This window comes from Rhinolophus hipposideros (genome assembly GCF_964194185.1).
Source record: "Rhinolophus hipposideros genome assembly, chromosome: 24".
Classification (NCBI taxonomy): domain Eukaryota; kingdom Metazoa; phylum Chordata; class Mammalia; order Chiroptera; family Rhinolophidae; genus Rhinolophus; species Rhinolophus hipposideros.
The window spans coordinates 23,229,027-23,250,514 of record NC_138070.1 but is presented as its reverse complement, the minus strand read 5'-3'; the positions used below and the strand labels follow the sequence as shown (position 1 = coordinate 23,250,514).

The following is a 21,488-nucleotide window of genomic DNA, read 5'->3' as shown; positions in this document are numbered from 1 at the left end:
TAACACTTCTCAGGTTCTGTAGTCTTTCCCCCTCCAGACTCTGTTCTGGTAATTTGTTATTATAGCACAAGTAGGTTGGTATTTAAACTGAATTGTTCTTCTGGGGCTTTCACACAGTAGATGCCTTGAATAGATTAGATAGATTGGATTTTATAAACTCTTTGCATCTTGCCAAACTCTGCATAAAACAAATGGGCATGACTATTGGATTTTCATCACCCTATTTTTTTTTTCTTCCCAGCATGTGTGAACTGTGTGCGGTGGTCAAACAGTGGGATGTATTTAGCTTCTGGGGGAGATGACAAACTGATTATGGTGTGGAAGCGGGCTACGTAAGCATCATTTTCCTTTCTTCACATTTGATTTTTAGAAGCTTCTTTGCTGCTCTTTATCATAGTCACTTTCCCCAGCCTGGCACTGAAGTCCCCAGAGTCCTGACTTCATAAGGAGCAGGAAGTATAAGTAGGTCAGGAGCAGCTGGGGCCTGACCAGGGAATCGAGAGGCTACTCACCTGCCTGGTAACCTGCTCAGCCTACCCCCCCAAGACTGCAGGTTTTCCACCGGAAAAGGAAGGGAGAATCCCTCCCGGTGCCGACATTGGTGGCTTGGTTTGTTTTGTTCTTCAAATGAAATTTCCCAACATACAAAGTGGTTAAAAGCCAGGCTGCTCTGCTGGCATCTGGGGCAGGGGATCCTGAGCCCACCCTCTTTGCCATGTACTTCGTCCTGTGTCTGCCTCCCCTTGAAAGCCCAGCCCCTGTTCTGCACCAACAGTGAACTAACCATCACCTGGAAAACACTTTTTCTTACACCTAGGCAGAGTCTCAGGGTGGGTGCTAGGACTCTTCCACAACCAGCTTCCCAGGTGACTGGGGCCAGGCAAGCTGGGGACTCAGACCTCCACCCCCGCTCAGCCAGATTGGCCCTGTGGCCTTGGCTTCAAGAGCAGAGCACGCTGTCCCACTCAGCTGCTTCAGCAAGCTCCTTCTGTGGGTTCGTGAAGACTTCTGGAGTGGAGGCTGTTAACCGGGGCCTGTGCATCACTGGTGTCCGCGCCACCTCCACGTGACTGAGCGGCAGGAGTAGTACCTCAGCTTCCAGTGCTTTCTCTGCCTCAGGTGTTAAAGCAGAGTGTTAGTTCATTACCAGGGGGCTTTCAAAATACTGTTGATTTTGCTGCTTTAGCCAACATGAATATTTAGTATATACTTTGGAAAACTGAAAAAAATGTAAAAGAAATAAATTACAATCCTACCACCTAAGAAAGCCATGGTTAATATTTTGGTATTTTCATGTATGTCCTTCTGATCCATTTTCCATGCATAGATGATATCCGTGTTACATGTAATTTTTTCATTACATAGTACTATCAGATTTTGAATGCCGTCCTGTGGTCTGCTGCTTTCACTTAATTATATAGTGGGAACATTTTCCTATGTGGTAGATAATCTTTTACCACAAGCTTTATGATGGCTATGTACGGTAGCATTTCATCACGTGCATGGATCATAATTGACCCAGTCAGCTCCTATTCAGCAGTGCGGTGCTTTCCAGCCATTGTCTGTTTTGGCTTTGTTCTGCTGCCATGATAAGCTGTGCTGCAGTGAGCGTCTCTGTGCGTGCCCGGAGCATTCCTGGAGCGCTTTGCTGACTCCTCTTTCACACAGGTACATCGGCCCCAGCACTGTGTTTGGCTCCAGTGGTAAGCTTGCCAATGTGGAGCAGTGGCGATGTGTCTCCATCCTCCGGAGTCACTCAGGCGGTGAGTGGGGCTGCCTGTTGGGGTGGGGGCCCCCGCAGCTGTCGGCCCCTGTGGACTATTTTGGTCCTTAAAGCAGCCCGATGTCGGGCTCGTCCCTCCCCATCACCGTTGGTCACACCCTGCCTGTCCCTCAAGGTCTGTGCAGTCACCATCCCACTGCCTGCCCCCAGCCGCATTCAGTGCCCCCACTCCTGCCCTCATGGGCCATATGTTTATATCTTTAATGTAGAACCCCCCACGTTCTGCTGTTTATCCTGCTGAACTGAATCACTCCCTTCGTCACTGGATCACTAAGTCCGTAAGCACACTTTATTTATTCCGCAGAAACCAGCACACACGGGCCCAATGAAAAGTGTTTTACTTGACCTTGAATATGTTTGTAAAATGTTGTAAATAGACTTGGAATAGAAAGAGACACATTTTACAGATTTGGAATAAAGAGGAGGAAGGTCAGTCAGTCGATAGCAGTCTAAAGCCATGTGCTGTACACTTGTTTTGGTGCCAGGGATACCAGAGAAAAGCCTGTAGTCATTGAATTGGCCTCATCTAAGAAATTTTTTAAATTTTTTTATTTAATTTTTTATTTTTCACTAGTAATAGCCTATTAGAATATCTAATGATAAAAGGAGAACTCTTATACCTTAGGAACACAAATTATAAATACTTAGGAATAATCTTGCTAAGAAATGCATGAGCTCTCTTAAAACATAAAACACTGACCTTTTTTGAGAGAGAAAAAATGACCACTTCATTAATGGAAAGACTAAAATAAAGACTTTTCCCCCCCAAATTAATATTTATTATTCATCAAACAAATATTTATTGAGCACCGTGTGTGTTCCAGGTGTAGGTCTTCCCTCCAGGAGTTCATATTCTTGTAAGAGACAGATAATAAACTAGTCATGTAAGAAACTAGAAGGTAAGTGTCAGGGAACAAAACGAGATGGGGTGCCATTTCACCCAGGGTTCTTAAGGAGGGCCTCACTGAGAAGGTGACATCCAAGAGGAGACCAGATGGAGGTGAGGGGACAACTGTGTGGTTTTTCCAAAGAGCTTTTCCAGTCCGAGGGAACTGCCAAGGCAGCAGCCCTGGGGCGTAGACATGTGCTTGGTGTGTTCCCGGAGGCACAAGGCGAGGGCAGAGGGTGTGAGGGGAGGTGAGCAGGGGAGGGCTCTTCCCTGAGAGATGGGAAGCTCGGCAGGATTTTGAGCAGAGGGGTGGCCTGTGGCAGCTGTATGGAGTCCAGATTTTAGGGGACTAAGGGACAGCACTGGGGAGACCAGTGAGGAGGCTGGTGAGAGACAGTCGAGGTGAGAGACAATGGCAGTTGAGACCAGGGTCGTAGCAGTGGAAGTCAGGAGTCAGATGCACATTTTTTGGTGGATGGGATACGGGGTGTGAGATAAGCAGAGGCATTAGGACAGGACTAGACTGTGGCCTGAACAATGGAAAGGATGCAGTTGCCATCGCTTGAGTTGAGAGGTGTGTGGGTGGAACAGAAATGTTGGCTGGGGGAAATGTTTAGGAGCTGGGTTTTGAGAGTGTTACATTCGCATTGCCCAGCAGCAGTGGAAGTGGACCTGCTGTGTCGGCATTTGGCTCTGGGAGTCTTGAGCACAGGGCAGAAGTGTAGGTGGGGATAGGGTCCAAGGATGGAGCCTGGGGTTTGGAGAGACGAAGACCCAGCAAAAGCGGCTGAGGTGGGGAGGCCAGTTAGATAGTGGAGAGAACATTTGAAGGCAAAGGGAGTGAGCAGCGAGCGTGATGTCACACGTTGCCTAAGGTCAGGCGAGGACTGAGGATTGGCCATTGGACTTGACAGCATGGAGGCCCTAGTGGGTGGAAGCCTAATTGGAAGGTATTCAGGAAAGACCAAGGGGAAGGTGGAGCTGGACTGAAGCGGGCTGGGATTTGTCAGGCCTCTGTGAAGACACAGGGGAAGAGCGGGCGGGGGGGGTGGTGAGGGAGGGGGTGGAGCCAATGGATGGTGGACTTTAAGGAGACAGACAGTGGAAAGCCTGTAGCATGAATGGGTCGTAGCACCTAAAAGAACCATTAGGGTTGAGAAGCACCCAATTGATGGTAGGAGCGTGGGAGGGTTGAAATTAAATCCAGGGAGGGTCTCTGGGCATGACCATGGGAATGAATGGCTGAGGTGGTGGAAGTCATGGTCATTGGAGGAAGGGGAAGAATTTAAGGACCCAAGAGCCTTGGCTATCAGAAAAATCATCCTCTTGGAACCACTCCAATGATGATAGAGGACTGTTGGTAGGAATGACAGTGACCAGAAACTTAAATATTCCGGTGCAGGGAAGGTCTCAGGTATGTGCAGAGATCTGCAATGAGAAGGAAAGTGGATGGTATAGTTTGAAGACAGAAGCTGCAAAATGGGTTTATGTAGAAAATTATGTCACATGTGGATTACTGCAGAACTTAGCATTAACTCAAAAGGGCATCTGGAAAGATAAGTAACTTTATGAAAGAAATCACTCAAAGTTGCAGTGTTTGTCACATCACGAGTTTCTGGGCAAGACTAACAGCATTGAAGTAGGCTCCAGTGTACCTAAAAGTTTGGTGTATCGTGAGGTTGGCATCGCTTACCAATAATGGAGAGGAAGGATTATTCCCCATTGAACTAGAGTAACCATTAGCAGTTCATGGGTGAGAGGAAAATAATTTAGAGCCTCACTAATACAGCATACATCAAAGTAAATCTGAGGTATTAAAGAGAGAAACATTCTAAATAATTAAAGTAGGAGAAAACAATTGAATATTTATTAAACCTCTAGCAGAGGGAATATTTTTGAAGGTTAATAGGCAATAAAAGATGTCACAAAGGAGAATAACAGACTTTACTACGTAAATCTACACTCTAAGAAAGTAAACTGGTGGTGTCAATAGTCCATGAAAATTGCTAAGAACATTACGTCTGCTTTCTGGATTCCCAGCTGACCACTTCCATGCTCTAGGATTTAGGTACCTCAGTGAAACCCTAAGGTTCACATGTTGGTTCTCATGTTTGGTAGACCCGCTACACAGGAGAGCTCCTGAGAAAAAGAGGAGCAGAGTCATCCAAGGACAAGACAACTCTAGACAAATGCAAAAAATCTTCACTTTACTAATCAAAGTAAAATGTAAAGTTTAATAATGTACTGAGTAAGTTAGAAGGGAAAAGATCATAATCCTCAAGTTAATAGGGGAGTTTTGAAATGGACATTCTGCTTGTAGAAGTGTGAAGTCATACAGTACTTTGAAAAGCAGTCTACAGTGTTAAAAGACTCCAGACTTGCATGAAAATATTCAGGTCTTCTGCCCAGATTCCCACTTTGGGATGTCAGTCTCAAAGAAAAAAGCCTAAGGAGTAGAGGTGACATAGGCGCATGTGCTCATCAGCATGGAAAACTGGAACCTAGTTAAAGTTCATTGTTAAATTCAGTCTGTTTATGGTAGCAAATGCTCTCAACAACATAGAATGTGGAACAAATCAAAAGAAGTTCTGAAGATCACACAGGCTATTAGAATACTAAATGCAGCACACCAGTGCATATGCAGCGTGAAATACAAAGGCCAGTACAACGTGGAAAAAATTCATCAAGCTGTCACTGAAGATGTTTTTCAAATTAGAAGGAAAAAGAAACCAGTAGAGATTTTGAATATTTTGCTTGCCCCTCTTTTTAAAAATCCTGTGAGGAAAGGACTAGATTGTTGTTGACTTACTGTTGTGTTTCTGGTTTTTCATCTCACCGGCCATTCATTCTTCTGTACACCGAGCACTGCATCAGGCAGTGAGGTTAGAAAAATCAGTAAGACTGCACACGTCACACCTGCATGGCAATGGGCATTGTCACTGTCACGGTTGACCTTTCTCGATGCCTTGTTGTGCCTGGCACCATCCTCCGGCAATTTCTCACATGCAATCCTCACAGTACCCCTCTGAGGATAGGTTGTTTTTTTAAATCCTCATTTGATAGATGTGAAAATTAAGTCACAAAGCAATGAGCATGATTGTGTTTGGGGGCTACGTAGGGAAGGGGTGCTCCTGTTGGTCTTGGAGATGAGGTCCAGTTTATGAAGAAAAGGGCCTGAAGATGACTATGCATTCATTCAGTTAGTCAGCAGCTACTGAGCTTTGTGTGCCAGGCACTCTAAGTGCTGGACCTACAGTGCTCAAAGGGCTGTGTGAGGAAAGCCCCATTAGGATGGGAGAAGCAAGCTTAGGGCAGTCGAGTGAGCCCCAGGACACAGGCTCAGTGGGTGTCAGAGCCAGGGTTCTAGTATGTGAGTGTAATGCCACAAGGCGCCAGGCTTTCAGCTGTGTCCTTAGTTGTTTCGTCTGTAAAAGGAGTGGGGCGGGGTCAATTTGATGCTTCAAATTTTATGACCAATAAAAACCTAAGTGGGTAAGTTTTTCAGATTGGTTTTTAAAAAAAGTAGTTATGACACTATGCCAGGTCAAGTGTCCTCAGACATGACACCAGGGACGGCTGGCCCAGCTGGCAGACAGGTGGTACTGAGTACCCCCCTTGCCAAGTCTGCATGCCAGGTAAGAGACTCACCGCTGGCCCTCTGTCTTCCAGATGTGATGGATGTAGCCTGGTCTCCCCATGATGCCTGGCTGGCCTCGTGCAGCGTGGATAACACTGTCGTCATCTGGAACGCCGTCAAGTTCCCAGGTCTGGGCCTCCTCTGTCCTGGGATGGCAGAAACGGGCCACTCCTCCGCAGTGCTGCTTGTTGGTGTCTGGAGCGGGCTGGGCTCTGTCTCCTTCGGCTGGTGGCAGCATGTGTCTCACAGTGGACAGGGATTTGTGTGTCTTACTTATAACTCAGTTCTTTTTTCTTTCATCAATTATATTTGTTTAAGGTTTTCAAAGAGGTTTATGTTAAAGAAAAATAGTAACTGAGTGCCAACATGAATGTGCCACAGATCATGAGGGCGTACATTGGAGACCTTGCCCAGCTTGCGCTCAGCTCGCCCCAGTGCCCCCACCTGTGCTGTGTCTTCACATGCACCCTGGCACCCCCACACATGTGCCCTCAAGGGCAGCCCTCCCACTGTTGGGCTGTGGTTTCAGTTGCTGTCTCCTCTGTGACACCCTTGAGCAGATGCAGCCTAACAAATCCGGTTTTGCAAAAGATTAGTTTTTCTTATTAATGTGTTCAAAGTCATGACAGATGGCATCACCTAGAATAGCACTGCTGTTATAAGTACTAAGATACGTCTCTCGTGTTTATAACTACTAAGGTACTTCCTGCTCAGTATCTGGAGTATGTTTTCCTCATGGGCTAAAAAGGACCGTCCACGGGCTGATCCAAGTCATTTTCTTTCCGTAAGCCACCAGCATGTGTGGGGCACTCAGCTGGCCACAGAGTAGCAGACTTAGAGGCTGGGGTGACATTTAGATTATGGGTCTCTAGGAGGTACTGTCTCGCGTACGTTTGTCCTCAGTGATGGCTTACAGAGGACTCTGTTCCTGGTCCCCTGAGCTGCTGGGGAGGGTCACATCAGAAGTGCCAATGTCATAGCACAGGTGGATGTGGGCTTCTGTCCAGAGAGGCAAACCATGGGCAAGACCACTGGTTGCAGACAAGACAAGGGGGCAGAATTTGGCTCTGGGCCCCTGGGTGCCTGTCCGTTCGGGGCCACATGCAGCCTCAACCCACAAGTACTAGCTGTGAATGAAGGGAAATTGTGGTGCCTGCCTCCTGGGTGCAGTAATTTCTTCAGGTTGCTTTTCCCTTGGTGGAGATCAGATAGAGGGCTTCTTCTGCTTGTGCCCAGGAGCAGGGGCTGGCCAAGGTGGACTCCTGAAGTCCCTTCTCTTGGCTAGCTATTCTGTGGCCCATGGATTGTAGCTCATGTTTCTGTATGTAGCCGTCATTTCTCCCTAGGTAACACCTTCTCAATCTTTTCTTTTCCCTCACAGAAATTTTAGCTACTCTAAGAGGTCATTCCGGCTTGGTAAAGGGGTTGACTTGGGACCCTGTTGGTAAATACATTGCTTCTCAAGCTGATGACCGCAGCCTGAAGGTGTGGAGGACTCTGGACTGGCAGTTGGAGACCAGCATCACCAAGCCTTTTGACGAGGTAAGGAGACGGCCCAGAGAGCTCAGCGCAGCAGCCTTCCTCACCTCTGTGCACAGAGGAGGAGCTGGCTGGAGTCTGGACTTGGTGGGTGCTGAGCAGACTGGGGCAGGCACTCTGGCTCGGAGTTAGATGATGAAAATCTTTCATTTCTCAAATGCTATCAAATCTCCAACTTTGAAGTGAAAAGGCTATATAGAAGGTTTAAAACTGAAGAGAGCCTTAGAGATGCCCCCAGTAACCTTGTGCCACCCAGCTGGCTGCCACAGACACGAGGGAGCTGTTTCTCACCACGTGGCATGTACGTCGCACTGCCCCACGGGGTGTGTGGTAGGACATGGGCATGGAGGCGCTTCTCTCTCGTGTTTTTCCTGACTGTGCTGTGGCTTTGCTCACTGACTTGTGCTCTGCAGGCTAGCTGACCTTGGGTAGAATTACCAGTAGTATGGTTTGCAAAACGTCTGGAGGTCAGACTGCAGTGACTTGTGTAGTATTTTACTGTCTCTTTTATTTGAGTTCTCATGTTATATGGGATCAGAGCTCACGGTTGCCGTTACTCATTAGATGTTTCTTAAGTGCCTGTTATGTGTAAGGCAGTACTGGGTATAGGAAATCAAAGTGGATCGAGATAGAGTGTCTCCCTTGAAGCTTGGAGTCCGGTGAGAAAGAGAGACATTTGAGTACGTTGTGAGCATGTGATGGCGTTGTCCAGAGTGTGCAGAAGCAGCCCAGGTGTGGGGTGTGATCTCATCAGGGAAGGCTTCTCGGGGGAAAGCACGCGAGGGCACTTCTGCAGGAAGACTAGATGTTGGCCCACTGGTCAGGACTAGCTGTGGGAGGACAGTGGAAATGTGTCTTCAGTTCTCCCCAAACCAGCAGTGGTTCTTGGCACATCAGCACCAGCATTCACCTTACTTCATTCTGCCCTCCTTGGCTACAGCCTTATACCCGGGACATGGTCCCTCACACCTTTTCGAGCTCCTTGGGGCTCCAACTGCCATGCAGCAAGGAGGGTCCCAGGGGTTGGTCTCCTGGGGCAGCTGTGGGAGATGGAGCAGGAGTGTGGAATCCCAGTGGGAACTGGCAGCTCACCCTCTGGAGTGGGCCTAGCTGGAAGTGGAGGCATGTGTGTTCCTGTACTCGGGCCCTGCCTTGTCCTGCCCTCCTCTGGGGCTATAAGGCCACGATCTTAATCCTTAAGCCTCTAGGGCTGGACTGACCTTGAGCTTCAGAGGGCTGGCTTTTGGTCCATGTCATCTCACTTTGCAGGAGGAACACTGAAGGGACGTCCTGCCTCAGCCCTCAGTCCAGGCCAGGAGAACAGTGCCTTTCTGCTGGGCATTTTGTGGTTTATTCAGACTTTATGAACCTCTCCTCCTTTGCTAATAGCATCACCAGGCTTCGGGTGAGGAAATAGGCTCAAGAGAGCAGCTAGTGGTTCCTGGTCACCAGCTGCATCGAGAGACAGGCTCCTGAGGGTCAGCAGGGCTCTTTCTCTGCCGCAGTGAATGCTCTACAGACCTCACGCAGGTGCCGGGCAGCAGGCAGGGCTCAGTGGCCAGGTCGATTTGGCCCACACAGAATTGCCGGGTAAAAGAGATGGCCGCCCTGCGATCCCCTCAGGGCCTCCACTGTGCTGTCTTTACTTCTGTGGGAGAGCGCAGGATACATCCGGTCTCATCTGACAGAGCCTTTTTCTGTTGGATCATCTGGAGAGACTAGAGTTATAGCTGTTGGTGTGGCCAGAAGCATGGTGCACATTCCACCATCATTCGTTTGTAAATGAGAATTCAGCTTCATTCTTGAGGCCAGAGATTTGGTCACCAGGTTGGCCTTGAGCTCCTTTCAAGCACAGATGTTTCCTTCAGTGTGGAGGGACGACCCATGTGTTGCGCCTCAGCTGGTCACCTGATGGGCATTACCTGGTGTCTGCCCACGCCATGAACAACTCTGGCCCCACTGCGCAGATCATTGAACGGGAGGGTTGGAAGACCAACATGGACTTCGTCGGGCACCGCAAAGCCGTAACCGTTGTGGTGAGTGTCCTCAGCTGTGGCTGGCTGGCCGCTGGCCCTGCCCGAGTGGTACCCTCAGAGCCTGGGCAGTGCCAAGGCTGGGGCATGTGTGGGAGTGAGGTGGTGGGCTCCGAGATCCAGCACGTGTCACCTATTTGTTTCATTTTAAATACTTCTGTTTTGATGTTTAAAAACCGAATTTACAAAAGAGAATACATACTTGTGTTTTCTGGGCGAACTTGAACATGATGCTACCGCCAAAATCAGCCTTTGGTTAGAAACACTATAGCTCTGCTCTAGCCTTTTTACATATTGGGGTTTGCAAATGGGTGCTCATGCATGGTGGTCCTGACAAATGCTCCACTTACCAAGCTCTGGAGGACACAGGAGCAGTTTGTGCGTGCAGCGAGCACGTGTGCTTGTCCCGGCGCCCCCGCAGTGGCCGCTGTAGCTGCGAGGCCATGCTGTGGATCACTGGAGCGCTGTGAGTCTGGAGCTGCCTGCCCAGTCTCGATGTGGAGGGGAAGGAGTGCCAGAAGATGGGGCTGCTGTTCCTCAGGCTTGAGAGAGTACTCTCGCTCCTTCTGTGACTTCCATTGAGAAGTGTCTTTAGAGCGCCCAAGGCAGACAGCCTGAGGAGCAGGATTTCCCCAGCACTGGGCAGCCACGACAAGGTCAACAGAGTGGTGGGCTAAGGCTGATGAAAGTAAAGGATCGCCTCGGCCCCTGTTCTCAGTCTTTTTATTTATCAAAATGGGCTCATCCTTCCCGTCGTTTAAATTGATAATGAATGTCATATATTGTGACTTAAATTTAGACAAATAAAATACTGCTTCTTTAATTTTTTTTGTATTGAAGTCCATGTAAGATTTTGTTTGGACCCAGGATCATGTTGCTAAAATGTTTGCAAGTCACTGCTGCATAGTTAGCACAGTGCTTCCACATGACTCTCTCGAATGAGCCCCCCAGCCGCTGTAAGAGCGGCTCTGGGAGATGGTGGCACCGGGGGCTTGCTGCCAGCTCGGTTGGTTCTGGAGACTCAAGCCCAGGGCACATGCCTCCGTTTTCCGTGGTTTCCAGTCTCTGTTGCACCCCTGGCCACTCCTGCATGCCCTCTGGGATTAGAAACCCTCTGGGCCACCTGACACCCTTCCTCCTCAGTTCTCCTGGCTTGGGATTTCAACTCTTGAGTCTAGAGTTCCCAACCCTTTTCAGTTTAGAAAAGCAGCAAGGAATTCAGCATGTGCTTCCAGCCCGTCCAACAGTGATGCCCAGGTTACACAGAGGCAGCCCCTGGGCTGACCTTAGCCTGATGTAGCCATCATCCCTATTCGTGAGGTCACACAGAAGTGATTAGTCTCTACGAGACAGTTTTGATTTGTGAGCAAGAAATACAGTGAGGGGAAAGTGATACTGGAGCAGCCCTTCCTCGGGACCTTGTCCCTAAAGCCCAAGTCCTAGAGCTTGCCATGCCCAGGCCGGGAGGGATTCAGAAGGCCAGTTCTGGTAGCTCTCCCACCGTCGACCTGGCTGTAGGCCCAGAACTGGAGAGTTGGTAGAGCCAGTTTGAAATCCTCTTCTCACCACTTACTCATTTGGTGACTCAGCATGTTTTCTGGCCTCTGACTCCCCATTGCATCCTCGGCAAAATGTCTCCTGGGTAGTCGTGAAGATGAAATAACACTTGCTGAATGCCTAGGGCTGGGAGAATGTTGTGAGGCTCCAAAGGCAAGCTGGGATTGTGGTATGTTTATAATACTCGGCATGAGGTACGTGCTTGATGCTTGATCAATTATTTTAGCATTTTTTATTTGGCTTTAGAAATTCAACCCAAAAATCTTCAAAAAGAAGCAGAAGAATGGGAGTTCTGCGAAACCCAGCTGCCCATACTGCTGCTGTGCTGTTGGCAGCAAGGATCGTTCTCTCTCTGTCTGGGTGAGCCCCCCCCCCCCATCATAAGTTTTTGCTGCTCCTGCAGGGGGACAGGAGATGGGGCTGGTGAAGGAGGTGGTGACTGGAGGCCTGGAAGAGGAGGGACCCCTGCTTTTGGTGTGCCCAGTGTATGCTTTCACCCTGCACCTGCACCTGCACCTGGGGTCAGGCCCTCCCATTAGCATGGAAAGAAGCACTGAAGACTGGGCCTGGACCCAGCCAGGAGAGACCACCCTGACCCCCAGCCAGAACAGCTTGTGTCCAAACTCAGGGGTGGGCAGTGCCATAGTTGGCATGTTGTGTTTGCTTCATTTTTAAAACCCTGTATCGACATACAACCTACATAAAGTGTATTCACCTGAAGCGTACAGCTCAGGGAGTCGTCATTCCTATTTACGTGGTAACCACCGCCCTGGAGTGCTCCCTGTCTCTGCCCATTTAAGAGCCCACTCCCCAAATTCCCCTCAGCCAAGGCAACTATTCCAACGATGCCTGTCACATTGGTGAGTTTCGCCTGTCCTTAAACTTCATATAAATGGAGCTGTGCAGCGTTTAACGTTTTTGTGTCTTACGTTGCTTTTACTTGGCATAATGTTGAGATTCGTTTATGTTTTATGTTTAACAATAGTTTGTTCCTTATTATTAATTTCCCCATAAGCAGCGTGGATTTGAAGTTGTAGGTTTGAAGGCTATCCTCTGGCTCCATTTATTACTGTTATTATTTTTTTATTAAATTTTATTGGTGTTACAGTGGTCAACAAAACCACAAAGGTTTCAAGCGTACAATTCTATAATACATCATCTGTATAGTGCACTATGTGTCACCAACCAGAGTCAGCTATCCTTCCATCACCATATGTTTGGCCCCCTTTACCCTCTTTTATGATCCCCCTTCCCCCTTTACCCTCTGGTAACAACCTAGCTATTGTCTGTGTCTATGAGTTTTTGTGTGTTTGTCTTACAGTTTTATATCCCATGTATCAGGGAAATCATATGGTTCTCGATTATTTTCTATCTGACTTATTTTGCTTAGTATAATAATCTCAAGATCCATCCATGTTGTCACAAATTGCACTATTTCATCTTTTCTTATGGCAGAGTAGTATTCCATTGTGTTTATATGTGTGTGTGTGTGTGTACATATATATATATATACACACACACACATATATATATATATATATATATATATATATACATATACATATATATACCATATCTTCTTTATCCAGTCATCTATCGAAGGACACTTGGGTTGTTTAATACTGTTATTAGTCACAGAGAAATCGATGCTGAGTACATCATGAATTTTTCATGGACATCATGTACCATCCATTTCAGAACCTGAACCCTAGTGCCATCATAGGTAGTTCCAGGCATGCTCTTCTTGGGCTCCTCCTGGCCCGGGGCTTCATTCATAGTACTTTGACCAAAACATCACTGATCATATGCTCATGTTTCTTAGAATGCTGAGGTCAGGTGCTCACACAAAATCCAGATTTCTGAAGGGTTTCTAAATACATTTTTGGGAGGAGGCATACAGCTGGTTTTTTGTTGTTGGTTTTTTCTTTTTTCTGAAAGTGGAATTAAGGTAGCGGCAAGATTCTTCTCGTAGATTCCAGGTAGCTCAGACTCCAGGCCTTTCCTGCCACCTAGGATGGCCACAGTAATTTCTTTCCCTGCAAGAGCAGTCCCAGCTTCCCGGAAGCTTCCACAGCACCTGGTGGGAGCCCAGCAGAAGAGTGCTCCCACCCAGCCCAATGCCCTGTGACCCCAGGACCTGTGAGCAGGGAGGTCAGACACTAGTGTATGAGAGGTGGATGTTGCTGTAACTGGGGAAACATGGAAATAGTACAGGGCTCAACATTAAAGTGACTCGATATGAATATGCACATGGTAAATGTGATGCAGTCGTCAGTAACAGGTGTGCACAGGATATTTAATGATATGCTCATTATGTATCAGATGAAAGAGCAGGCACAACCGTGTGCCTTAAAGAATGAAATATTTGCACAAAATAGACCAGAAGACAATAACTCATCAAAGCCTTAGTACTGTTTGGGTGGGGATTAGAGCAGTGTAAACTGTTTCTGTGTGTTTCTGACGTATCCATACTGTAGAATGAGCCTGTGTGACAGCCTCATATGTAGCCGGTTACACTGAATCTTGCGTAAATGTGTACCAGAATATATTGGTCCTAGAGAAGATGTGCGGGGTTCTCTTTGAGGCTGTTTTCCTGTCTTGGAAGCTACCTTTTCTGCCTCATCGCCTGCCCAGGCCTTGGTACGCCATCCCCTGCATGTAGACCTCTGCTCAGGTCATGGCCTTTCCAGAGTCCCCTTCTCCATTGTCTGTGTAAAGCCATCCTCCCTGCCAGACCACAACGAGCCCTTCAGGCAGGGGCCACGCTAGCTTGCACACTTTTGACAGGCTTTACATTCCCCAATTTGGCATCTTGGTTGCTGTTTAAAGACTTGAATATGCCCTTTATGTCAGCAAAATTTGACCAAGGCTTGCTGCTTGGAGTGGTAGTATTAACTGAGCTGAGTGGACAAAGAGTGGTTTTCATTCTTTTCATTAACCTTTGCTGCTTGTTTCCTTCCAGCTCACGTGTCTGAAAAGGCCTCTGGTTGTCATCCATGAGCTGTTTGACAAATCCATCATGGATATTTCCTGGTAAGATGGATTCTTGTAACGACGCACAGACTGGGAAAGCCACATGCTGGAATCTGAGGCCCCTGGATATGATGAGGGCCAGGGAGCCAGGGACCTGCTGAGGAGTCGCTGCCTGAGCAGACCCCCAGGGTGCTGTTTGCACATGATTCAGGAAAGGGCAGATGGTCCTGCTGTTGGGGGAGTGTCTGCTGCTGTGCTCCTTGCTCCTTTGGGATTTGTCCCTGGAAAATGTCTTCTCAGACAAACTGGTATTTGGGAAAAGAAGAGTTCTATGACTCTGTCATTTCCACTTCACTCTCTGTCATTTCATGAACCAGATTAAATAGGTGTAGAGACACACTCTGCTTCTTGGTCACCTCATTTAGTTATATACTCCCTCACATTTTTAAAAAAGTGTTTTCAAAAATAAATAAAAGTGAAATTCTTACAAACCACATACACGGTAAAAGATACTTTGTACATGTGCTTAGAATTAAAGGGCATCAGAACCCTCTGGGCTGCAGTTGTCTCTCCCATCCCCACCCCCACCAGGCCACAGAAGGGAACCAGGGGTTCCAGGCATCTACCTAGAGCCCTGCCCTGCCATCCTCCCGGGCCCACAGGCATGGGTGAGTATCGTAGGACTTGTTCCCAGGCGCTGACGGCCGTCTCTTTCAGGACTCTGAACGGGCTGGGCATCCTGGTGTGCTCCATGGATGGCTCTGTGGCGTTCCTAGATTTCTCCCAGGATGAGCTCGGAGACCCCCTGAGCGAGGAGGAGAAGGTAGGACAACACCACCAGTGGCCTGTATTCTGCACGTGCTCTGGAGCCATGGAAATGGCCCTGATAGCTCTGAGAGGCCCCTTTAATTGGACCTTCTTCTTATGACATCCACAGACACATTGTTTCTTAATGAATTGTTGGGTGTTTGTCTTCTATACGTTTTAATCTTTGTCTTCTTTACAAAATAGATTCATTTAGAAATGAGTCTCTGTTCATGTCAGAAATCAGTGTGGAATTAAGAATAAAACAACTGTGGGCATCTCTTCCTGAGCTAATAATTAGCTACACACTGGGAGGTCACCCTGGTAGAAAGCGGCAGTGCTCCCAAGGGTCCCTGCTCACATCACTTCCTCGTTGTCTTGTCCTGGCACAGTTGCCACAGAGCAGCAACTTAATAATAATATTGGTCATTTTTCAGCACTTACTGTATGCCAGACTCGGGGCCGAGGGTCTGCATATATTACATTTAAATTATACAAAACCCCTTAAGGCAGGGCTTAACTGTGTCATCAATGAGGTAACTAAGCCTCGGAAAATAGTATGGCCTTTTGCCAAGACCATACATGGCCGTTAGGAATAAGAACGAAGCTGACCCAGGAGATAGTGCGCCCTGTGTACACGTCCTCAAGGGCTCCAGGAAAGGTTGTGCTCTACCTACTGTAGACAAAACCAGCATTTCTAACATTGTGCCTTTGCCAGCACTTAGTGGAATGTGTTCATTTGTCCGAAAGGAGCCCTATGAAAGCTCAGAGCACGTGGGCAGCTCTCCCCTTAGTGATTCAATTGATGGTGGAAGTTCCCTCTTAAGCTACTGTGTGAACCCCCTCACTATAATATAAACCCCTCAGGACTGCCTTGTTTTTGGCACCTAGAATAGGGCCTGGCACCCTGGCAGTTTCTTCTCAATAAAAGGATGAATGCTTCAATGGCCTCAGGTCTTCTTTCCACCTTGTCGCTGTCATCAGGTCACCTGACATCACTGTGCACTCCCCTCCCCCTTGGACAGTCACAGTGGGAGCCCACACAGTAACCTGCCTCGCTTATTATTTCCCAGATGATAGGCAGGGACCTTGTTTTGAGGAGCACTAGAGAAACTGGCCTAACTGAATTCTGCGTTGATTCCAAGGGAAAGGGGACATGAGTCAAGGTGGCAAGGCCACATGCAGGCATAGCAGGCCCTTCAGGAGCAGGTCCCCAGGCACCGCTTCCCCCACCCAGCATCCTTTGCCGTGAGGCTGATGTCCTGCTGGACCTCCAGGTGGGCCGTAGCACATCCTTAATCCAATCTGTTCCTCATCACGCCAGCCTGTCCAGTGTGCCCTCTTGGGGCCTGTCTGGCTTGTTGTGGCATGGGATTAATGAGACCTGGGCAGGTGGAAGGAGGGGCCCTGCTCAGAAGGATCAGGACGTGTGGGAGACAGCGGGGACAGAGAAGGATTTCTCCAGGTCTGCTGTGCCAGGCCTTTTCTTGTTCCCAGACACACTGTTGGCAGCCCCATGGCTACCTCCAACCACATGGGGCTGACGGCTGTTCACAAGAGTAGCAGACAGATTCTGGTTTGTGTCTGATTCCCAAAGAGCTGTTGGGGCCCTTGGAGTGATTTAGAGCCTTTTGTTAGCAATTTGAGTGTCCTAACTTCAGTTCAACAAACACTTGCCATTTGTTCTGCATCAGAAATGTGGGAGGTATTTTCTTGTTGGTTACTCATTCACTGTTGTCCCCAGCTATAGATACACAGGAGGCTATAAACATCTAGGGAAGGTACAGCAGTGTTCCAGAGTCATCTCACCGACAGGCCAAACAGGGTGGGAGGCATGGAGAGCAGGCATGTGGCACTCTGAGACCCCTGCCAAGGGCCATTCTGCCATGAGCCAGGAGAGCCAACACACAACTCACCCACTGGTACGCAGTACTACCTCACGGCTGCTCACAGCTGGTTTGTTATACTTTTCTGTTTCCTCTAGAGCCGCATTCACCAATCCACCTATGGCAAGAGCTTGGCTATCATGACTGAGGCCCAGCTCTCCACAGCTGTCATTGAGAATCCTGAGATGCTCAAGTACCAGCGGAGGCAGCAACAGCAGCAGCTGGACCAGAAGAATGCCGCAGCCAGAGAGATGGGACCAGCTGCCTCAGTCGCCGGCGTTGTCAATGGGGAGAGTCTGGAAGACATCAGGAAGGTGAGGCTCGGCCCAGTGACTCTGAAAACTTGGGTACATGCTCATGGACAGGGCACAGACCTGAGTGGTGGGGAAGTGGGTGTGTGGGACCCAGGGGTAAACCAGCTTGGACCCACATGGCCCAATACCCTCAGCTGCATGAAGTAGTAATGGGGCCTAAGGCACCTTTATCAAAGGCCTTTTTGCCCCAAGTGCTCTAGAGGAGGTCATCTCATAGGAACTAGGCGTTTTAGGGAATTCTGTAAGCAGCAGGTCCTTGAATAACATCATTTCGTTCAATGTCGTTTTTTTGTTACAACATTGATGAGGAGGAAAAAAAAACAAACCTATTCCTGGCTGGAGCCACTGTCTGTATGGATTTTGCATATTCCCCCCATGTCTACATGGGTTTTCTCTGAGTACTCCGGTTTCCTCCTACATCCCAGAGATATGCACATTAGGTTTCCTATCCATGGTAGGTGAGTTCCGGTGGGTTCCTGCCTTGTACCCTGAGCTGCTAGGATAGGCTCCAGCTGCCCACGACTCTGAACTGGAATAAATGGGTTGGAAAATAATCATCCTACTTGTTTTTATTAATCTTTCTTAAATGTATGTGTCGCTCACCTTTATTTCAATGTTTAATATTAAAAGTACTTTGGGTCTTTATTTAGAAGTTTGTGTGACCAGAAATATACCATAGGAACTTAACTCTTGTTTATATCAATTAGCCTGTGGTAAAATTGGTTTCCTTATATGTTATTCCATTTAAAGTTGCGGTTTCTAAGAGCCTATCAGTGATATTAAGTGAGGACTTACTGTACTAAGAACATTGGGTTTCAGGCTCTACCCTTAGGTGACATCCGTGGGCTCCCCATTCTTCTTCTGGAAGTCCACATCTCATGGGACTGCAACAGGCAGGAAATGGTGAGATTACCTGGGGACCTTAACCGGCTCCAGGAGGTTGTGCAGGGTGATGAACCTCCACAGCCTATTCAGACCCAGTGTGTGACGGGAGCTCTTGGTTATGACCCTTCAGTGGAAGAGAGTTTGCAAACCACCACTTAGAGACAAGAGTATAGCTCGAGTTCCCTCGCTGAGCCCCACGGCTGCTCCCTGCCTTGGAAACCTGGGCAGGCCTGCAGTACTGGGGATAGAGAGGAAAGTGCTGGAGCTGGTTCAGCTGCGAGCTTTCAGTCCTTTCTGCTTTACTGTGCAGGAAGTGGAGCGCACAGCCTGATCACAACGTTTGTTCTTGGATTAGGTGGCTAAGTTTAGTTTGGTCAAAAGGGCTGTAGAATGGGAAGTTAGAATATATTTCCTTAGAAGCCTTATTTTTTTATATTTAGAGATAGTTGGCAGAAACTTTTCCATTCATTTGTGTCCTTCTACTTTGCCAGAATCTTTTGAAGAAACAAGTTGAGACTCGGACGGCAGACGGTCGGAGAAGAATCACGCCTCTCTGCATAGCACAGCTGGACACTGGGTACTCGTTCATTCACCGAGCTTTCTGTGGCCTTATCTGGGAGGTCTTCCTCTCGCCTTTCGCCAGTTAGCTCTTTCATAATCAGGGTCTTCACAGACTCCTGGGCCGATCTGACCCATAGAATCTGGAAGTGAGGGAGTTGAGCCCAGCTTCCCACCAGCCTCAGAGTCTAGTGCTCCCACAGAGCCCTTACGCACACTTGACTCGTGTTGAAGGTGGGCTGGGAGGAGCCTGCGACAGGCCAGCAGGCGAGGGCGCCTTCTCAGGGCCAGCACGTCCACGCAGCCAGCCCTGCTTCATTGTTGGCCGGGCATTGGAAGACACCAGGGAGAGAAGTCGGACTGATGTTTTTGTTTCTTTTTTCCGTTTTATAGCCTTCTTTTTATGATTGTGAAAGGAATATATATACACCTTGTTGAAAATAGTAGAAGCCAAAAAAAGGACATAAACATTACCCATAATCCAGTCTCTCAGATGTAATCACTGTTAACATTTTGGTATCTGTATCTCCAGTCTTTTTTCCCGCTACTTGTTCCTGTATCTTGACTTTGCATCCATTTTAATAAATAGTCCTCTGAAGCATTGGCTTGCTGATTGTCCAGGTTCCCAGCCTGTGAATGTACCATGATTTACTTAACCAGGCCCTTAACTGTGAACTTGTAGTTTGTTTCCACTGTTTTGTGATTGTAAATGAATCTCTGAGAACACCTGTAACTGTTCCCTCAGGTTACTTCCCAAAAGTGGAATTGCTGGGCGAAGACTGGGACTCTGAGGCACATTTCCCTGACGGGGCAGAGGAGGGCAGTGGACTCAGCCACCATTTGCTGTTGTCTCACTGTCTATAGTCAGCCTTGCTTTTGTATGAGTCATTTTCCCCAGAACAATGTATGTTTATTCAAAGGATGATGAGGACCTGTGTGAACGAAATAGATTCCTACTGTCGAGGTGATTCATTCACTCTAGGTTTTATACTCAATTCAGCTGATCTGCTCAGGGCATCACACAGAGTAGTCCTCTGCACTTTGCAGTTGTTCATCCATGAGCTGTTCCACATCTTCCTAGACATCTAAAGAGACCTTCAGTCGTGATATGCTCATCTGCCTCCTCCTGTTAGGTATTCAGGTGCTGAGGCCCTGGAGGAGTGGAGCTAGAACCAGTTGCCTGACTCCTCCCAGAGAGTGGTTTTCCCTTGATCGAGCCTTTTAACAACCATTGTGAACCTATAAGGGGTAATGCCACCTGCCTATCTTTTATTAGGACCAAGTGAGCCCAAGTGTGCGACTGTGCTTTGAACACTACTGGGCTTGTGGGAGTGAGGGTTGTGGAAGTGGTGGAGGCTGTGGTGTGGGGATGGTGGCAGTTTGTTTTGTGGATCCCTCCAGGCCTCACCTAGTGAGGTGGCAATGATAGTAGATGGCTTCCTGCCTGGCCTTGGCAGCTTTTTGCCATAGGGCACATATTTCTGGCACCAGAACTTGATTCTTTGGATCTTAAAGGCTTTTTTGTGCCCTCATGATACCCATGTTAAAACAAGTAGCAACAGAATAGGTAATTATTGGCTTGGCTAATCAAAAAAGAAAAGAAAAGGCACACATATTTAAAGTAGAAATAAGTGGGAAATAATCACAAATAAAGAATAAGTCAAAAGGATGAAAGACTGCTTTACTGAACTTTGTGTAAATAAATTGGAAAGTGGATGGTTTTTGAGGAAAATAAAATTACCAAAGTGAAGAAAATCCACACAGATGAATTATAGAAGAAATAGAGGACACTGTCAAAGAGTCAATCTGCCAAAAGCCATCAGACTAAGAAGGCTTCACGGGACATTCTAACAGACTTTTAAGGAACAAGTCATTCTAATACTATTGAAAATATTCTAGTGCATAGAATAAGAAGGAAAGCTTACAATTCTTTTTTTTTTTTTATGAACACAGTATTTATATCAAAATGTGACAGAGACAGAACATAATAAATTCCTGATCAATCTCATTTCTGAATGTCAATGCAGAATCCTAAATAAAATAGTAACAAACGGAACCTGACCGTATGTTAAAATGCTAATGCACTATGACCAAGTAAGGTTTATTTCAGGAAAGCAACGGGGTTCCAATTTTGGGAAACTCCTACATGTAATTTACTCCTACATGTCAATAGAGCCAAAAAAGAAAAATTATATGATCATCTCTGTAGCTACTTAAAAGGCATTTTGATTAAATTCAACTTCATTCTGATTTAAAATTCATTTAAATGGATTAGATGGATGCTTGATAAACTCTTATTTCAAATTAAATTAAAAAACTAAGCAAATGTCTACTCTTATGACTATAATTTAACATTGTTCTAGAGGTCCTAGCTCATACAGTTAGTCAAAAGAAAGAATAAATTGGAAAGGAGGTGGTAAAATGTATTATTTAAAGATGATGTGATCCAAAAGAGAATTGACTGGAAAAACTGCAATACACAATAAAAGAAGACAATAAGGTGACTGGATACAACCAACATAATGAGATCTAGTAGCACCAACTACTTTTAGAAGATATAAAGGAAGAAATCAATTTCACAAATGCAGTACTCAGAATGTCACAAGAAATTTAGATCTTTATGAAGAAAA

The 21,488-nt window shown here is 47.2% G+C and overlaps 1 protein-coding gene across 5 annotated transcripts in view; it reads left to right on the top strand.

Moving 5' to 3' along the window:
• HIRA (histone cell cycle regulator) overlaps positions 1-21,488 on the top strand; it is an 84,290-nt gene that overhangs the window by 22,268 nt on the left and 40,534 nt on the right. For 4 of the 5 annotated variants that reach the window (XM_081037871.1, XM_081037873.1, XM_081037875.1 and 1 more), the window contains 10 exons: positions 242-332; positions 1,669-1,763; positions 6,342-6,437; positions 7,691-7,851; positions 9,717-9,884; positions 11,685-11,798; positions 14,401-14,471; positions 15,129-15,234; positions 17,200-17,415; positions 18,792-18,877. In XM_081037871.1, coding sequence (XP_080893997.1) covers positions 242-332; positions 1,669-1,763; positions 6,342-6,437; positions 7,691-7,851; positions 9,717-9,884; positions 11,685-11,798; positions 14,401-14,471; positions 15,129-15,234; positions 17,200-17,415; positions 18,792-18,877 — 1,204 coding nt within the window. Of the gene's footprint in view, positions 1-241; positions 333-1,668; positions 1,764-1,992; positions 2,062-6,341; positions 6,438-7,690; positions 7,852-9,716; positions 9,885-11,684; positions 11,799-14,400; positions 14,472-15,128; positions 15,235-17,199; positions 17,416-18,791; positions 18,878-21,488 lie in introns of all 5 variants that reach the window. The other variant, XM_081037874.1, reaches the window with a different exon arrangement.